The sequence below is a fragment of the Mugil cephalus genome, chromosome 1 (genome assembly GCF_022458985.1).
Source record: "Mugil cephalus isolate CIBA_MC_2020 chromosome 1, CIBA_Mcephalus_1.1, whole genome shotgun sequence".
In the NCBI taxonomy this organism is placed as follows: domain Eukaryota; kingdom Metazoa; phylum Chordata; class Actinopteri; order Mugiliformes; family Mugilidae; genus Mugil; species Mugil cephalus.
In genome coordinates, this window is record NC_061770.1 from 2,659,836 (window position 1) to 2,680,482 (window position 20,647).

At 41.3% G+C, this 20,647-nt stretch overlaps 1 protein-coding gene across 1 annotated transcript; it reads right to left on the reverse strand.

Annotated features, from left to right (window-relative positions):
- Nucleotides 1-835: 835 nt before the first annotated feature.
- On the reverse strand, nt 836-11,524 carry LOC125022594 (solute carrier family 35 member E2A-like). Its single transcript, XM_047609379.1, has 9 exons — nt 11,251-11,524; nt 9,815-10,243; nt 9,233-9,368; nt 8,909-9,036; nt 8,534-8,654; nt 7,214-7,267; nt 7,066-7,138; nt 6,812-6,957; nt 836-4,386 (listed from the first exon to the last, which is right to left on the reverse strand). Exons 2-9 carry the CDS (start codon nt 10,074-10,076, stop codon nt 4,158-4,160), a joined length of 1,149 nt encoding a protein of 382 aa, XP_047465335.1. The 5' UTR covers nt 10,077-10,243; nt 11,251-11,524; the 3' UTR covers nt 836-4,157.
- Between the last annotated feature and the right edge of the window lie 9,123 nt (nt 11,525-20,647).

Consider the following 20,647-nt stretch of genomic DNA (forward strand, 5'->3'; position numbering starts at 1 on the left):
TTGTGACAAAAGGTTGCAAACAAAAATAAGCCCCCACAAAGAATATCACAATCAAGCTCATGAAGATGACAGGAGCTGAAGAGTTGTAGTCCTGGAAACAAGCAAACACAATACAAACCCATGAAGATTAAATGAAACCCTTTTACCAACTGACAGAGGGTTCTTTTTAAATGAGCTGTGTCGTGCTTCCACATAATTTCATATAAGTCAGGTAAACTACGTATTCCTAAATATGTCCGATTCTAAATGTAGCAGTTAAGTTCCAGTTAAGACCTGGTGAGCGTACTTATTTGTGGATCCCATTCAGTTAGACACTGAACCCTGCTATTCTAGTACATGGACCTTGACGTGAAAAAGGCTGCATATAAAGAAGTTTCATCCGACTGTGTAGTCTCTACAGCTACAGAGCTGTTTTGTTTTTAGTAACCTTTATGTTCATTCATCAGCGCAGCTAGAGCCTATTTGAAAAGAGGCTCGGCAAAACCCACTGTACACAGCCTGCCCCACACTTAACAAACAGCACTGAGGCACGGTTGGAGTTTGTTGAGTTTTTTTTTTCCTTTTGATGGCAAGAGAATATTTAAAAAACCCTGTTTTAGACACTTCCCGACTTGGATTACCGAGAATCTTCAGACAAAAAAGTAAAAACATTTAACAGCATTTGTCCTTTTGGGATATTATGTCAGTGTTCAGTCTACAGCTTATTAAGTTTAAGACTTCAAACTACCATCATGTACATGTACAAATATATAAATTAGATGTATAAAACCTATTGTCAGGATACGTGTGTACTGTGTGTAAATCTGCAATATAACTGGAAGTAGTTTAACCGATATGCAGATTAGAAAATACTTTTATTTTTCTGGGTCCAGACACAATTATATCCTTATAAACATTTTTACATTTTTGATTGGCGCATTCCCACTCATACAATTCATGATTACCCAGACTCCTTCACACATGTTCGAACTTGAGTGTTGAAGCAGCTTTTCACAGACTTGACATGGAAGAAAGGTATATTCTACAGGTATCAACAGTAATGCATACCCCACACTTTTTTTTTATATAAGCCCACATGGAGAACAACTTAGGAAATAGGCAAGTATGATGAATTTGTTCATAGTGTAAATAGAAGTATGTATGTTTACATCAGTCACCTTATTAAGCCTCTTTCACATCGAGCGACACAAGTGAGAAAAGACAAAAGGTTGTTTCTTGAGGCACAAAAAAGGCAGCAAAACAACATTAGCATTACTAAAAATCTTTGACAAAAAAAGCCAATAAGAATAACAGATATGTCAGAATAACGATGAGTCACACAGTGGTGTCCTATGGGTCACTTCAGTGAACTTCAGGCAATGTGGCATGAGCGTGTTTCTATTGAATGAGTCTCATCTTCATCAATGTGGACAGAAAGGGCAACACTGTTTGACACACAGATATGTTATGAATTAGGAGTACACACTGTTTCAAGACCACCTGCTGTTTTAAAGGCTTATTACATTTTTATTTGAGTTGTTTCAGTTTATGATAGAAACATAAACACCTGAGATTCTGGATAATGCAACATTGGAAAAAACACAGATCAAATATATACAGTCAGACAACCAGACACTTGCAAACATGCAGCAGGTTTGCAAAGAGATACCACTTCAATTGGGGGTAAAACCAAAACTGAGTGGGCTTGGGATAAAAAAGAAGAAATAACTGAGTGCAAACATCTACAGGAAGTACAGTAAGTTAAAATAAGAAATTGTGGTATTTGAAGAGTATTAAAACTCAGTGCGGAACATTTGTCTTCTTCAGGTTGGAAACCTGGGCAGGACTCAGCGGAACAGTCCTAGAATGGTTCAGGTCCTACCTGGAGGAGCGGCGTTATTTTGTGACCATTGGAAATTATCAATCCGACGAAGTGACTATGACATATGGAGTTCCTCAGGGGTCCGTCCTTGGACCCCTACTGTTCAGCCTATATATGCTTCCTTTGGGTCAAATTCTGCAACATTCTAATGTCAACTATCATAGTTATGCAGATGACACTCAGATATATCTCGCACTGTCTCCTGATGACTGCAGTCCAATAGAGTCTTTGTGTCACTGCTTAGAGCAAGTCAAAAACTGGATGAACCAAAATTTCCTTCAGTTAAACAGAGATAAAACTGAAGTCATTGTTTTTGGCAACAAAGAGAAGAGGGTTACTGTCAGTAAACACCTTGAGTCACTGTCTGTAGAAACTAAAGACCAAGTCCGTAACCTTGGTGTGCTGATAGACTCAGATCTGACCTTCAACAGCCATATCAAATCAGTCACCAAAACAGCCTTTTATCAACTTAAGAACATATCCAGAATTAAAGGCTTTATGTCCCAAATAGATCAGGAGAAACTGATTCATGCATTCATCTCCCATAGAACAACTGTAATGGTCTTCTGACTGGACTCCACCCAAAAAAGTATCAAACAGCTGCAGCGAGTTTTAACCAGAACAAAGACATCAGATCATATCACCCCAGTTCTAAAAGTCTTTATGTTGGCTCTCAGTCAGCTACAGAATAGATTTTAAAGTTCTGTTACTGGTTTACAAATCACTGAATGGAATACATGAATACATGAATGAGATGTTAACAGAGTATAAACCCAGTAGAGCTCTGAGACCTACTGAAGCAGCATTTAGCTGTTATGCTGCACACAACTGGAACAAACTACCAGCAAAACTCAAATCAGCCCCAACTGTGAGCACCTTTAAATCCAGGTTAAAAACATTTCTCTTTTCATGTGCTTATGGCCCTCTTCATTGTTTTAATGTATGTCTTGTACTTCTTTCTTTTTCTTTGGTATTTTTTTTTTCTGTTTTATAATGCTCTTTTTAAATGCTTTGTCTTTATGTAAAGCACATTGAGTTGCCTCCTGGTATGAAACGCACTATACAAATAAAAATGCCTTGCCTTGCCCTGCCTTGCCTTTTGGGCAGTATGAGTAATTACCCAAACCCAGCATACATCACACACATACAACATATGCCTACAGCCCAACACATCCTTTTTTCTTTTAGCATGCTTCAAGCGAAAGTAATCAACAGTCAGTCGCTTTCTTTATGCACTATTACAGCTTCCGCTGAGAAGCTTGTTCTTCTTTTTTTGGACCTCTTAGAAACTTTTTTGAATGCTTCTTAGATGCTTCTTCATTCCTGCTGATGTCAGAGACCATTTCAAATAAAACTAGTTACATTTGTAATCAGTGAACTCCTTTAGGAAGGCCTTGAATATAACAAACGTTTATATATGTATGCAAAGGCCCTGTTCTCCATCTTTAATTTGACTGTTGACATTGTTTTACTAAACAGTGGTTTGTTTCGAAGCTCTTTTATTGTCTGACTGTTGGACGTAAAGTCAATATGCCGATTACAACAAAAAGTACACAAGTCATAATCAGTCGTTATTCTCAGAGATTATAAATTTGTAAGGAACTGAAACTTTTCCATCCATTCCTTCTCTGAGTCTGTTTTTCTACTGATGTTGACAATGCATCCCAATGTCCATTGGAAGGCCATTACTGACAAAGATATACACAACAACTACAAGTACATGATAGAGAATGGGCATTCCTGGAATGCAGTATGTGACATTCAAATGTGTGACATTGTTTAAAAATGTGTCAAACGTCCAGTCTAAGCTTTGTCTGGACAAATGTCAAAAAAGGCCTCCCATCTCAGGCACTGTGCTACCTTATTTACATCTTAAATTCAGAAGCACTCAAGATACAAATTACATTGGTTGATACAGTGTAAATTACACCATCACACCAGTACACCAAATTTTAAAATCTTACAGCTTCAATTATTTACATACACCATACATTTAGTAGCTGCTGTACCACAGGTGAGAGATCAACCAACATACTCTGGAAGCTGATAACACCCTGAGCTTCTCCATTAACTGACTCATATAAGAAAACAAAAAAAGGATCAAGCATGGTTAAAGTGGTACTTAGGCCAGGGTGAAGAAATACTGTTGATGCTGTTCCACAGGACGACTGATGGCTTTGTCAAACACACGCATGTCACTGAACAGAAGCTGAGAAGAGTGAACTCTTTAACTGGAATGTGTGCAGATACCTTCAATTAATTTCAGGCAGCAGTGAAGCCGTCAAGTATCGAGTCCTCAGTGAGACTGAGAGGCTTGGAAGTCCTGCTCTTGCAGTAGTGGTTTGTGGTTCTGCTCAGCGGCCATGGCCTTTAAGGTCTCTCTCTGGATCTGCCTGGCCTTGTTGTAGAAGAAGACCCCAATGAACACGAAGACAGTGCCGGTAGCGCTGAGGATGGTGATCTGGTTATTGAACACGATGATGCTGAGCCAAACCGATAGAGCGTGCTTAACAGTACTGGCAACACTGAGGAAGAATAAGAGATATTAGTGATTGGGGTGACTTCTTTCACATACTGTAGCAGTATTTTTCACAACAGTCAGTACTGAACCTGATCATTACTTTCCCACTGCCTTCATTATGTGGGCGTGACTCTATACTCTGTCTTAAGCATGCAGTCAGAGTCAAGGCATGTAGTTACTGTTTATTTATGAATACAACCCGTTACAACAGGATTTTTCAATGTTTGGCATTCCTTAATCCGCCATAGCTTGAAAACTGCCGCACTAAAATGAACAATGAACAGATTTGATGGTTCTGACATTTCAGAAAAACTTCTCTTATGCTGGGTTCAGGCTACAGAGTGTTAGGTAGATCATACTCCAGATTAGTCTGTTCCAACAACCAGACACAACTGGTCCAGAACTCACTTGTTATCAAGGTGAACTTAAGGTTCTTTCTCTCACCTACCCACTGAGTATGTTTGATTTTTAAAATTGCATGATTACGTCAATACTTTTTGATAGCTAGTATACCACTGTTTACAGATAATAAAAAAACTGTTAAAATCCCAAAGAATGTCAAGAACGTCATTTGCTGGTGGATCTGTGCTGCTTGGAAAGAGGACCATTATGGTATTCTGATCAGGCATAACATTATGACCTTCCTAATATTGTGTAGGTCTCCTTTGTGCCTCCAAAACAGTTGTGACTCATCAGAGAATGGACATGGGTCTTTTGAGGGTGTCCTGTGCTGTCTGGTAACACAGTGTTGTTAGTGGGGGTCTTTGGGTCCTATGGGTTGAGGGGAGGGTCCTCTGTGGATCATCCCACAGATACTTGATCAGTTTAGGATCTAGTGAATTTGGAGGCCAGGTCAACACCTTGTGCTGTTCTTCATGTTTTTTTTGTTTTTTTTTTTCCTAAAGTGTTTTGTGTATGTGTCTGTGTCAGGCTGCATCTTGCTAGGAATGGCTGCTGCCATCAAGGAGTGTCATTGCTATGGGGTGGGGGTCTCTGGTCTGGTCTGGCCTGGTGTGGCCTGGTCTAGGTGGGTGCTACATGTCTAAGTAACATCCACATGAATGCCAGGTCCTAAATTTTCCCAGCAGAACACTGAATTTTCACAAGATGTTATTCACGTCTCCTGTGGTTTTAATGTTGTGGCTGATCAATTATTAGTCATACGAAAAGTTCAGCAGGAATACACATACGGAAACAAAGATTAAAATAATTGAACATTCTGTGTATATAAATGAAGTGTAGGGTCACGCAACATTTTGAAGTGGCTCCACAAACTGATAGTAATTTAAGTTGAATCTATGGCCCAAACATATAAAACCAATAGAATGCATGAAACAACCATGGTTGCAATTGAGCGTTGTACCACTCTAACATTACCATGCCTTATGCTACTTCAGATGTGTTATGCTAGTAGCAGCTCCTAATGCATCTCCCTGTCTCTGGTCTTAGTAGTAGTGATCAAGACCTGTGGCTTGACAAACAAACCATTAGAGCTTTTATCTCAAAAGGCTTTTTCGCCACATATAGTGTGTCTCCCCACAACATTTATGTGTAAAGTTGTAAGCATGGACCATTGCCAGCTTGCTCATTAACTGTACCATGAACACTGCAGTGGCAGGAGATAACAGGGCTCAGAACATGCCTTTAGTGGGGATGGGGGTGGGGTGAGTTATGCATGACTGTAAATAGTAAACAAAATATCTATTATGCTTGAGTAAATGAAACCACAATTAATTTATTTGACTTCCTACAACAATAATAAACAAATAATCCAATCAAGTACTCTGTAATCGCATTTAATTTAATTATGAGAGAAAACACTCACAGAGGCACGTATGTTTCATTTACTTGATTTAGGAACATAAAGAGTGGCTATTCTAATAAACATTCACCTTTCCCCCTCATTGTTTCTTCCTTATCTTTTGAAACTACGATAACTGAACCCGCCTTCCTACCTCATCTCAAGACTGTGTTTGACTTAACATCCCAAAGTTCTGGTCAGCCTGACTCAGAACAACAAAAAACTGAGATCTTATTAGCCCAAGCTCCATTCTTATCATTTTGCTGCCGTTGATTTTTCCTTTGGCTAAAACCTCCATTTGTGTTGCCAAGGAAGGGTAGTAGCTAGTTATAAAATGCAAAACTTTTGTACTGACACAAGTGCAAGACATCATAATTTTTCATTCTTTTCCAGAAAATAATCAACTCTAAAATACCATTATGCAGAGAAAATATATAAAATGACATAGTGGTTTATATGTGACGTATAAAAAGAAAGTGGAGTGAAATACTTGTAGCCCTGTGTATAGCACAAAACTTCATGAGTGCACAACGTGATGGATGCCAACACAAGTGACACAGATTATTGCTTTCAGTACTTATTATATACACACTGCTTTAGACTCGTGACACTCGTGACAGTGTCCTACCTGAAAGTAACAGGTGAAATCCGTCCCATCAGAGCATATGCAGTGACGCTCTGCAGGTGAAACAGGCAACCATCAAACAACAGCAACAGGATAATGTCTTGACTAAAGGTAAAGCTCCGTCCACTCTTCCCAATCACTGGAATGTCCTGAAAACATGGAGTGAAACAAACTATCAATATCACCCGTCACAAATAGCTACAGGGCTAGTAAAACTCTGACTAATTCAGTAGAAAGGAATTTCTGAGTCGACCTACCAAGAGGAAAACCCAGGCAGGTATGAGCATAATGACTGCAGCCGCACTAGTATAGAACTGCAGCTCTGGAGGGCTAAAATAAGAAAACAACATTAGAGTTGCATGTATAGTTTTACAGTCACAAATATGAGGATTTACAGTATTTTACCTGAATCTGTACGTGTCTCCACTTAGCAGTTTTTTTGAGAATACGTTCTGCAAGCTGAGATAAGAGGTATAGAGTTAGGGCAGTGTTGTGCAGGAACAGCATTCATTGAATACGCATATTTTTGTGAATGCATAATTTTTCCAAGTGTGAGCATAGATGTCAATTTCCCTCAATCTGGAGAGAAATAACAACATTCACCCCCGTTTACGACAGCTGTCACACGACCTGTGATTTTACAGCAAACAGCATGGCTGAAAGAGAAGCTGCCTCCTGCACTTCAGGAGACTCCTATTCACAATGGGACTAGTTAGTTTTGCCTGGGGACCTCAGGTAATTAATAATAATCATAATAATCACGGAGGTCATCAGTGATCTTAATCAATAGTCAATGTCAATCTTCCATGTCCGTAATTTGTATAAAATATAAATTACACCGCAAATTACATGAACCCTATTTCTTGTAACACACAGGTCCTCTGATAATAATCCAGTGCGAATCAACATCTCTGTGATTTAGGGAGGAGTTTTACTTTTCAAGACTTTTGCTTGATTTATGTTTGATTTTTTCTGCCTCTTGTCACTTAAGGATTAGGTAGGATGTGCTATAAGTCAAAGTTTGGACAGATGTAACAGCGCAAATCAAGATGACACTGAACTATTGCCCTGTTAAATGGATGAAATCATTAAATAAATCATTAATGCGTTCGTCGGCAAAGGTGGAGCTGATTTAAATTCTGACAGGTTGTTGGTAATTCCTTTGGCGGGATAAATTGTATCAAAAATATATTTTTACCATCCATTATAATTTTCAAACTAATTAAAGCTGGATATGACACGCAGTGGAGTGAGGCTGAAAGTAGAGGCATAATTTAGAGTAAAGCAGAGTAAAACACAGAGTTTTTATCCCCTGTGATTTAACCACATGAAGCACAGGTGCAGGATAATATCTTAATCACAGGATGCCCCACAATCATAGGTGAATAGGATTTATTCTACACAAACATTTAAGGAGCTATTTGAAAAGCAGCACAGATCCTGGCAGAAAAAATATCATGTTTTTCTGTAAATTGTTTCTGTCGGATCTGAAAAAAACAAGCCCAGACGTCCACCATTTGAAGCTACACATCGAGTTGGGGAAAAAAATGAAAAAATGAACATGTTTATGAATGTTGTTCAAAATAAAAAAATGTGAACTATGAACGTGAACTAGTTCATTTAATCTGCACGGACTGAACTTTGAACAAGTTCTTGTTTACTGTGAACGTGCACAACACTGAGGTTAGGTAACGGCTAGAATAGCTGTACAGAGAGCGGCAGTACCAGTCCATGATGTTGGTAGAGAGAGCAGCGGAGAAGCCCAGCATGTTGAAACTGATCTCTGTGGCTGTGCAGAGGGCCAGACCAGCCATGACTGGGAACAGAGACAGGTTCACCCACAGCCCTGTGGTATAAAGAGTAAACAGTGCACAAGGATAATGGAATCAGTATACTTATCAACACAAAAGCAGTGACTAATACTCTTGTGGACGTCCAACTAGTATAACCAGACCAATTCTTTTGAAGCTCTCAGATTTGTATTAGTGGTTGTCGCTTAATAAAACAGGACAATAGATTAACATCACTAACAAAGGGGTTGAACTTTCATGAAAGACATAACCAGAACCCCAGACTCATCCAATAAATCAGTGTGTTTACCTGTGTACTCCCCGAGGATCAGTCTGGACATGATGACAGTGAAAATGGGTGCCGAGCTCTTCACAGTCTCAGCAAATGACACCGCAACGTTCTTCAAACTCACTAATCCCAGAACCACTGTGGTGAACCTAACAATAGAGATCAGATATTAACTTAAAACAATGTTGGATTTACATGATTATTAGCAAATCTAATATTATTTTTGTTATCAAGCTAATTCTGCGTTTGATCCCAAAAATAGTTATGCATGCGTGTAGACCACTTGGTTCTAAGGACAAACATATCCAAGTATGGATACAGTTTTGAGAGTGTAAATGGACCCACCTCATGAGTCCAACAAACAGCATGATCATGATGAAGTTGGAGGGATACTCGGTTCTGGACTTGTGCTGGTACAGGCAACAGGGGACAAACATCTTCAGGAAGCCTATGACGGTGGTGGAGAGCATCTGAACTGCACCTGCGGAGCCCACACACATTTAGTTAACTTTCTCTCAGTCAACTACAAAATGTTCCCTTCATTACCCATAACTACTACAGCTATGAACATTACGTTTTCCTCATAGCACTGAATTACTGTGCATGCATTAACAGTTGGATACAGAGGAAAATTAGTAAGCTCAGAGCTACATGACCAGTCATGCAGTATGTTTATTTAATTTCTGAAACGTGTTTGTTTTGTTTGGAGGAAGTTGAACTTCATATAAATGGCAGAGAGCCATCACAAAGCTAACTACGTGACTGGCTACCTGGTTACATTCTTTTTGAGCACCACTTCATCCTCTCCTTTTTTTAAATATGACCATGCCTGGGTCTAAGCCTGAAAGAATCTCACATGTCTCTTCTTAAAATCTTTACTGGGCACTCATAAGAAAGTCTCTCCTGAATCCCTTTATTGCTTCTTACCCAGCATGCTGGGCTCTCCTTCCAGCAGCGTCAGGATGTACTTGTTGAGGAACAGCGTGCAGAAGCTGAAGAAGTACCAGAGGCTCAGGTAGGTCAGTGAGCGCCAGTTCAACACCCCAGACTCAGCCTCGATCAATGTGGTCTCTGTGACCGTGATCTTTAGAACTTGCTCCCCGGGCAGGCTCTCGCTTCGGGCCAGCACCACCCGCTCCTGGCGGGTGCGAAACGGCGACAGGAAGCGCCATAGCGGGGTCCCCGGCATCACGCCTGCAGCCTGAGGGCCCGCAGGGGCCCAGCAGGCGGGATGTAAGAGGATAAATGAGGAGAAGGTGATAGCTTTGAGGGTTACTCCATCTTCAGATGGCAACAACTGATTTTCAGTCTCTCAGTTTTGCCCTGGCTGCTAGAAATGTGTTCTTTTTTCCTGACCTGCAGAAGGAAGGAATGGAGGAAATCAAAATCACATGACTAACCGCTGTCCAAGGGTTGGTCACTTTTTTTGTCTTTTACTCTCATATGTTAATTATATTCTTGCGATGCATTTTACACCCTCTGGACATCTTTGTGGCAAACAGATTCACACACACTGTCTCTCTTGCACAAACACACACACACACACACACACACACACACACACACACACACACACACACACACACACACTCTTGGGGCTGTTAGTCACAAGGCTGCATAATATAAATTAAAATATAAATTGAAATTTACAAGATTTCCATGCATCAGCCTAGAATAGGAAAATTGATGAATCTGATCAAATACAGTAAAAATGTCAAATATCACTACTTTTCTTCTAAATGAAATGCTAACAATAGATAATGCATGGCTTTATACTATAATGACTGTCAGATTAAAAACTGTTGTTTTGGAAGTATATGGGGCATTTCTGATATTTTATGGACAATAGTTAGTTTTTGTATTTTTTCAGACAGGCATTTAAAGGGTTACAATCCGGAAAACTATTGAAATTCTGGTCGTTTTGAGTAGGTTAGAAGTTCTTGAAGTACTTTATGAAAAAAGTAGCAAAAAACACTGAGGCAAGAGGATTTTATGGCTGTTTCTTTATCCGTGCAGATGTTTGCCATGAAATTATCCAGTCGGTAGAGGAGGGCATAAGGGTTAAGTAAGTGAAAGAAAATGTCCCCTAACTTGACACAGCTTTTCTAGTAGATTTTGTGTCGTGCAGGTCTCATATTACACACTGAATAACATCTAATATTATTACCTCATACATTAAAAGCACTAAAAGGATTAAAAGGACATTTTCAACACCGTGAAACCGCTGACTGTGTTACATTACATACAATCTACTTACTGTATTTCACAACAACAGATAAACAAACTATGTAACGTTAAGTCGTGCAGCAACACAAGGAGATGTAAACTCAAGATGCAACGTTACCAAGAAGGCAGAGCCTTACCTCTACTCAGAGTGGACTCAATAAAGAGGGAGGCAGCCGAGCTTCATGAAAGAAGGAAGTTGCACATTGACGTTAGCTAGTCGCTGTGGTTTGCTGCAACTTGGGATGCAAAGGAGAGACACCTGGGCAGCCAGCAGCGGTGTCAGCCATGTTATACGACGAGGAGGTAGCTTCATGAAGCTACACCCACTACAGACAAACATTCACCCAATCTGTCCGAATTTGAGCTGGACACCTGACTACAATACGTGGCTGCTAACAATTAACGAGCAGAGTCAAGTTACCTCGACTCAGCGGCAACAGACTAAATTCTAATCTCTTCAAATTAAAACTTGTTCGCGAGTTAGGGTTGCAAACTACACTCCTCGGAAGTGCAGGTTTATTTTATTATGATACACTTCTTGAAACCTTTTTTTTATATATATATTTTAAATTACACTCTATTAATAAATAAAAATTTCCAGGAAAAAAAAAAACACACATGCTTTTATTTTTATAGTCCAGTCGACTGCTTCCGTATTAATTTCAACTTGACGCAAAACATTACATAGACCAGCCCACACTATCTATCTATCTATCTATCTATCTATCTATCTATCTATCTATCTATCTATCTATCTATCTATCTATCTATCTATCTATGTAGCTACACTCACACATATATATACGTATCTTCAGGTGGAACAGATGATAGACCATACAGTGTGTGTGTGTGTGTGTGTGTGTGTGTGTGTGTGTGTGTGTGTGTGTGTTATAGGTAGTGTGCCATCACCTCATCAACTTGGCAGAGCTCTACAAGTCAAATGTTATATGTACAAGGGTATGAAAAAGACAATCAAAATGACATTGGAATATTTTCATATATTCAAAAATAACTGCGAATCACTGCAAACACTGTAAGCACTGTCAGCAGACACTACAACTCTGACGGAGTTGACAATATTGACTTTTTTTAAATTTTATTTTTTATCCTAACCATTTGTTGTGCACTGAAGCCATTTTGTTTTGTTTTTCCTCAGTTGCTAGCTAGCTCTACCACCTACAATAAAATGTCAAATTTTATTTCACAGTTACTAAGATCATAATGATGTAAAGATGGTGTTGACATGTACAAGCTGTGACTGCAGTGATTTCAACAATCACCATGAACAGGAAATGGAAAAGGGATCCTCAGGGCCATAGCTGCCCACAATATGTCCTGATTTATTCAAGTTTAAAAAAAAAATAAAAATAAATAAATAATAATAATAATAAAAAAAATCTGAGTTGACGGAGAATGAGGACACACTTTTGATAGTATTTTGGTAGTATTTTATGAAAAATATAATTTGAGGTACATTTTATGTATCATTTGATGTATTAATGATCATTTCCTTTCATTTGATATGTACGGTTATGCATTAATAGCACTTTTTTTTGGTAGTTTGACATTGTGACCTTTTGCTGAGGATAGACCAAAAATGTGCATTTCCTGTGTACAATGCCAGGGTTTTAACAAACTGTGCTGAAAAAATAAAATAAAAAATGAAATCAGTGTTATGCACATACAAAATTCATTTACATGTAACCTTTTAACTAGGTTTATGATTAATATCTTGTCCTGTAAGACAGGTTTTGTCCCTTATCTCAAGAATCAGTGATAAGTTTAACCAGTCCATAGCTGATTAGTTTAAAGCTGACACAATAAGTGTTTCTACTCTACTGTTTCTACTACAATCTGTAAAAATAGAGTTTTGCGGAGTCTAAAAAACAGTTACAAGACTTTTTTTGGACAACTTTCACCACAAAGAGTTGATTGTCTGGCTAATGTCTTAATAAAACTTGTGAAAAGCCTGTGAAGCCCAGCAAACATCATGCAAGATGCAGGTACGTCCTGGATACTGTGCTGCCCGGAGCGCAAAAGTGACAAATTAACACTATTATAAATAAAATGTTCATTCTTAATACTCTGTTGAGAGTCCTTTGCAGGCAATGACTGCCTGACGTCTGGAACCCATGGACATCACCAAATGTTGGGTATCCTCCTTTGTGATGCTTTTTTGCTGCAGCAGTCTTCAGTTTTTGCTTGTTTGTTAGTTTTCCTGCCACAGACACTTTTATCTTAATCAAGTGAAATACATGCTCAGTCAGCTTGAGATGTGATGAATGCCACTGAAGAATGTTTCACTTCCTTGTATTAAAAAACTCCTGGGTTGCTTTTGCTGTTTGTTTTGGGCCATTGTCCATCTGTTCTGTGAAGTCCTGGCAAATAAAGTTTGCTGCATTTGGCTGAATCTGAGCAAAAAAATATATTTCTATAAACTTTAGAATTAATCTGGAAACACTAGTGACCCAGTGTCACTGGAGACCCTGTATGCCCATGCCATTTCACTGTGTCCACCAAGAAACAGATGAAACAGGTGAAAAAGGTTGATGTTAATGTGGTTCTAACTATTCTGAGAAAAATGTATTGTATTGTGTCTCCTTTCGGACAGTCCATAGGGGGAACTTTGAAACAACCTAACATGCTGTGGTGTCATGTAATAAATAGAGAAGTAAAAGTCAACAGTGAAGTTCCAAACTATTTTGGCAGAAGCCTTGGCAGCATTGTGTTTTCCTGTTGTCCATCTCTCCCATTCTCATGAAGAAAATATCATAATAACAATTTGAGAGAATCAAATATTTGACAAATGACTCAAGGAGTTCAACTCAGTCTATTTCTTAATTAGTGCTTTGAAAGCTTTGACCTCATAAAACACAACTTAATTTAATCATAGTCTTAATAATCTCATCTCATCTTGTACTACCGTTTATTCTCACTAGGGTCGCGGGGGTTGCTGGAGCAAATCCCAGCTGTCATCGGGTGAGAGGTGGGGTACACCCTGGACAGGCTGTCAATCTATCGCAGAGACAAACAACCATTTGCACGCACACTCACACCTATGGTCAATTTAGGGTCACCAATCAGCCTATTCAGCATGTCCTGGGAGTTGGGAGGAAACCGAAGTACCCGGAGAAAACCCACGCAGACAGAGAAAGGCCCGAGCTGGGGAGAGCTTACTGACCTGTGAGTATATGTAGCTCAGTAGGCCCACGACCACCAATCCAGCACCAGACAGATAACCAGGATGATCATTCTCATAATTCCTCTTTTGGGCGCGTCTTGATCTTGAGTCGTCCCAGGAGGATGTGGTGTATGTGGTCTTGCCCCTCCACATGTTCACAATCAGCACTTGCACAATTCCTTCAACCAGGCAGAGGACCCTGAACCCCTGATTTTCGATCCAGAGCCCTGTGCGGCAGAACATAAACCATATGACTTCCAATGTGACAAACCTTGCTACATCTCCATCAAATTTTTTGTGTTGTGGGGGATTCAGTCCAATTTCCCATATCGGTGGTCATCTTGAGTGTCTTTACACTGTTCTTTGCTCACCTCGTTCGTAAGACATGTCCAGTTGCGGGTTCATGACAAGCAGAATCCCTTACTTGCAAGGCGATCCCTCCTCGCGTAGGAGGAGCTCCAACTCCTCCTTGTTCTTGGGCATAGTCTCCTTTCTCCGCCACCCTCTGCAGAGTCCCTTGACTCCAGACTTGATCAGTCCTCCCAGAAGTGGTGCTAGTAGCATTACCCCATTCCGATAAGTGCATATGGCAGAATCATTTTGATAACCCCCCAAAGTTCCGATCCCAGAGCTAATGCTCTGTCTTCAATCTTCTCTCCCTGGGAACTTTCACAGCAGTCTCTAACACTGTTCTTCCATACAATTCTGGTACGGTGCAATTGTGCCCATTCCATTGCAACCAATATTCTTGTGGCTTCTCACAGGTCCCGTTGTTGTATATCTTGTTAGATTCGATCCATTCAAATCCTTCAATTTCTTTCCCCTTGCACAGGCTCTTGCGAAAGGCATGCTCCTCCAGCTTATTGAGCTCTGCTTTGTTCACAGTGGGCACTGGTTTTCCAGCAATCCGTTGCCTCCTGCCTCTATTCTGATCCCTCCCTACCGGTCCAGGACCTAGGGCCAATTCCTCGGGAGGAAGGACCAAGAGGCACCAACCTGTACTACAGTGTCACATGTATGGATGCATGGGGCCACCAGGAGGCGCGATCCAGGGAGAAGAGCAAAGAGTTTGATGTCACACCAGAGGTGTGGTGGAGGGATGGCGTAATCCAGCTGCCTGGAATTTGGGCATGCGCTCGCAGTGGTTTCTCGGATGCTGCAGCTCTCGGTGCTCCGGGTTGAAAGGATCCAATTATGGTATGCTATGGTCACCAAGTCATATGCACCCAGGGCCCATACATTCCCTTTCCATATGCCGTAGGGAACCTCTGTGATGGAGGCATCCGCTAACTGCCTAACCTCCCCTTGGGACTCAGAGCCCTCCGGGTTATAGACACTCCAGCCCCCCGAGTCCTCCAGATATGGAACTCCATCCCCCTGGGTGTAGATTTTATCCTTAATTCGGCAAGCATGATCCAAGGTGACTCAAGCGGTCATGTCCATTACTCCTTTTTCCCACCGTCAGCCACCTGCTGGTGGGATAGTTGGAGAGCGTCCTTCTGACAGCTTTTTGTATTCGTCTCCTCTAGGTGCTCTCTGGTCGGAAGGTCTGCTGCTAGGAGCGTTGGTTGGGGGACCATGTGTGGCAGGTTGTTGATCCACCTTTCTTGGCTGGTTCCATGTGTTCGGTAGGGGCTTTGGGGTTGCCACCTTCTGTTGATTACGTTGACTCCCCTCGACCCGCCTTACTTCCTCGAACTTCCTCCTGAGATCCCATTTCTTTACTGTTTCCATAATCTGATCTGGGGTGCTGTTCACTGTATTCAAGGTGACAAAATCCAACTCACCCCTTAGGCAAGGACCATTCAGCTTAAAATCTGCCCTTGATCCAACTGACCACACGCTTTTTCAATCTGTGCATTCTCATCGTAGATGTCCTCTGATTATCACTCATGCAGGTCCTCACCATAGGCCAATTTTGCCTCAGGTAATCCTGCAGGCTTTGCGCTGGAGGCTTGTTATTCACCAGCATCTTTCTCTTCTTGAATTCCTCAAAGCTGGAACTCCCCCCTGATGCTGCAGGTGCACCAGCCCCATTGGTACTCACAGCTACATCCTGAGTGGGCCAACAATTTTGCAGCTCATCTCTAACTCGGGAAGATGTCTGTGGTTCGTTGTCATCGCTGGAGGATATCTCCTCTACTCATTGACTTTCAGTATCTTTTGCATACTTGAGAGCAGCTTTCTTCAGACGCTGTAGCATGACATTATGGGTGATGGCCAGGAACGCTTTCTTAAAGTTTGTGGTCAAGGGATCATAACTCCTTAGCATAGGATAGATGGGTGCCATCAGAAAGTTAGCCCGCTCTCTCACAGTCACTTTCACTGGCAACACAACCTCCTCGTCCAACCGTTCCCCCCATACCTCTGGAACTCTGTGGTCCCGCTGTCCGGCTTCGGGTATATAAGCCTTCCTCCCGTCCAGCGTCTCCATGTATCCAAAGGTAATGTGGCGGGCCATCCTCTCTGAGGTGTGCTAAATCATGTACACCGGTGTCCTCTTATTTGCCTCTGTCCAATCCTCAGCTCTACAGCTCTAGTGATGCCTCCCTGTCTCACAGAGGCCATGGTGTCTGCTTCTTCATCGTCATCCTCCTCACCACCGCTACTCCTGCCACCGTCACTGCCACTGCTGCTGATCTCTGGATGGCTGCTTGCACGGGTCGGTGGGGTGGCAGTCTCTCTCTGTGCACTCTGTTCTCATGTAGATGATCGCCCCTGGCTCAGCATGCTGGACGCCCCATCTTCTGGCCTCTCCTCATAGGTTACAGCCGCAACTCCAGGGGTTCTCTCGTTTTGCATGCCATGGTAATCCCATATCGGCCCCAGCCTGATCTGACAAGGACCAGTTTCCCGATCCCTGACCACGCTGATGCCTCCACCACATGTATCCGGCCGTCTTTCACCATGGCCTTCTCCGCCACCAACCATGGCAGGTTACCAGACCTTATTCCATCAACACACATCGTCACTCTTTTATATCCTGCGTTGCTGGCAGATCGTAATCCTCTTTCTGGAACATTGACTAACTCCTGCTCATAATTCTCCTCATAGTCCCATATTGGAACATGTATTATGGCGAAATAACTTGAGCAGCTGCCACTAATGCTCAAAAGTAGCTCCCCTTTTTCCCTCTCTTCTACCCCCAGTCCCTTAACCTCTCTCTGGCTCATCTATGAAGCTCCTTCTTGAACTTATGCCGGGGGTTGGTTAGGATAATTAGTCGATGTCCCTCAAGGTCACACGGTTCACCATGGTGTTGATGCATCACCGTCTGGCCCTTCCACCTCAGAGTCCCCACAGGCATAGGGGATAGCTTGGCGTGCCAGTCTGTTTGGTTCTCCTCATTGGTTAACTCCCTGGAGGGTTTCTCCCTCAGTGACTTATTCAACTTTTCTTCACGTTCCTCCATACGCTGCAGATACGCCCGCATCATGTCGGGTGTCTCCGAGACTCACTTGAATTTGTCGGGTAAAGCAGCCAGTCCAAGCGTCGTTCACTTTTCATCTCATTCCAAGGATGTGTCCTCTGCCCGGGGGGATCCTCAAAAATGTGAGAGGACTCCTTGTCAAATTTCCTTAGTAAATCCAGATAATGTTGGTCTATTGATCCAGTTCCAGACTCATTCCCCAACGTCTTGGTGATGGCGTCATAGTCTCCCTGGGGACTTATATATGTATATTATACATGCTGCCACTGGCTGGGTCCCGTCCTCTAAGCTCCCGGGCCTTATCACTCTCACTGCCCATTCTAACCAGGTCTTTATTGTATCCTTTTTCGTCCCTGGTTTGGGAGATCGCACCACATGCACCCTTATCCGCCCCTGCACCTCATCGGCTTCCCCATCCCTGCATGCCTGGTCCACCATTTTCCCCGTTTATATTTCAGGGATTGTGGTGCACCTTATTGTTACATGCTTCCGAACAATGGGGTCCCATGTGCTGTAGCCCTCTGCAAGTCCTCAGTTAAATCCTCACCTTCGGGAGCCCGCTGGCTGCTCAGACCTGGGTTAATTCATTGAGCTCTCTGTGCCCCCCTTTGCCATCTCTCATCTCGCGAAGTCGCTTACTCTGCCACACCCCATGTTGGGCGCCACGTGTTAGATCCCACAAGTGCAGCTTCTCCGTTTATACAGGGTTATGGCTTCACATCAGCACAGTATTACCCCAACTGAATTCAATGATAGCACTACTCAAGCTGTGGGCGGGGTAACTCGCCTGGTTTCTGGGCACCTTTAATCCTGATGTCTGCCCCGCTTCCTCTCATCCCCGAAATTGCCAGTCAGGGAGGCTTCCCGCAGCTGGGTCCGAAGTTGAGTCCCGTCAGTTGTGGTGGCTTACCCTTAATGGGTCTGTGCCCTTGGTATGTGCCAGGTTAAAATTAAAAGGCTAGGCTGAAAGCCCTGGGAACATAAACTAGACGGCGGACTCAGTAGACTAGTGTGACCAATAAGAGCTAGGTGTTAGAGCTACCATTTAAGTAGTCTATAATTTTACTGTCACGTGACTATCTGTACCAAAAAATAGGGAAAATAATTGTCAAGAGAATTCTTCTGACTTTTTGCAGGTTCATCTTTAGCAATTCAACAGCTCAAGAATCAATCAAAACCAAAATAAATAAATCAAATAATCCATTGAAATACTAATAACTATAATCGTTTTTGTGATGTAATATAAAATTATTGATCAAAAAGAATTACTTATGAGCTGGATGGATGGAGTAGGGGTATAGAAAATGTCCAAATCCAGTCATTTTACTGCTGCAGTACGAGTTGGTGAAATAGGGAAGTCCCAATGAACGATGTTTCTGTCCTTTTGGTAAATCCCTTAACTTGCTTGCATTGTAATCCAAGATGTCTCCTCGACCCTGTACAAAATCCAAGAAATAGAAATCCAGAATGTGAAAGATAATCCAAGCTTCGACTGCTAGGCAGGGGGAATGCAGACAGAACTTTTAAAGCCAAAATAGCACTGCAGGGGAGTTGGCCCAGTCCACATGCTGTACAGTCCGTCAGGGTGAAAATCCAGTAATACACTTCTGCATTACATCTTTTATACTCTTAATTTTGGGACACGTCCTATTTCCAACACATCATCATGACTGACCATCGAACCATCACCCTTCTCCAATAAGGGTGTTACACTCATGACTTATTCATTAATACTTGGGCATCAGATCATTTTCTGTATTTTTCCACTAACTGCGTGTTTGGACATGTCCTGACCTGTCAATTATTAGTAACGTATCTTCAACTTTTATTCATTTTAAATTCTGTGTACAATATGCATTCGCTGAGAATCAACACTTTTAATCAAAATTACTTAAAATCATAAAAATCATTCTTTAAAAATGATCAATTCAAGTTCTGATTGCACACCTGGTACCGTGCTTTAGGCTGTTGGTTAACTGAGATCTCAACTCACTTGACAACTTATATTCTTTTTTTTGAACCAAGTATTTATTGGCATTCGCATGTATTAACATGCATATACTGGATTACATCAGATTTTCCTTAGTTACATACATATGAAAGAGAGGAATGTTTAGACTAAACAGTTAAACCAAAAACAGTTTGGCAAATAACACAACAGATTGTTACTTGTAGTCCTCTGCATGAATCCCAAATACACTTGGACAGATCTCCTGAGACAGCCATTTGACAGGTCTTCACATAGACAGACTTAAGTATTTGCTTATAGGAGCCCATCTTGTTGTCAAATGTCCATCTTGAGATGAAGGTGTGCTGTGTTAGCTATGATAATCAGAATCAGAATCAGCTTTATTGGCCAGGTATGTGAACACATACAAGTAATTCGACTCTGGTCACTTTGCTCAATGGCACAACAAAATAAAAAACAACACTTGAATAAGCATAAAAAGAAAACGTATGAAAAAAGAATAGAAAAACTGCTCAACATAAATAGACTTTCAGAATAAAAAAATAGAATATACATCTATGCATCTATATATATAGTATATAGACTTACAAAAGGACTTACAATGATACAATGATAAACTTATCATCTTCCTCGCTATTAATAATAGGACATGTAATATTTAAGCTTCTCTTTTTCCTATCTTCCCTTAGGGAGTGCTCCAATCATAAGAAAATTGTGTTCAATATATAGATAATTCCTTTCGAATTCCCTCCCAATAATTTTTTAAACTTTGGGCAGTCCCAAAATATGTGTGTGTGGTCTCCTATCTGGTGACAATCCCAGCACAGATTTGTTTTACTACTGTCAAATTTGAAAGTTATGGAGGGGCTTCTAAAATATCTAATTTTTAATTTCCAGTTGAATTCTTTCCACATTGGACTACTGGTCATTGTGTGTGTTCTTCCCATCATGTAT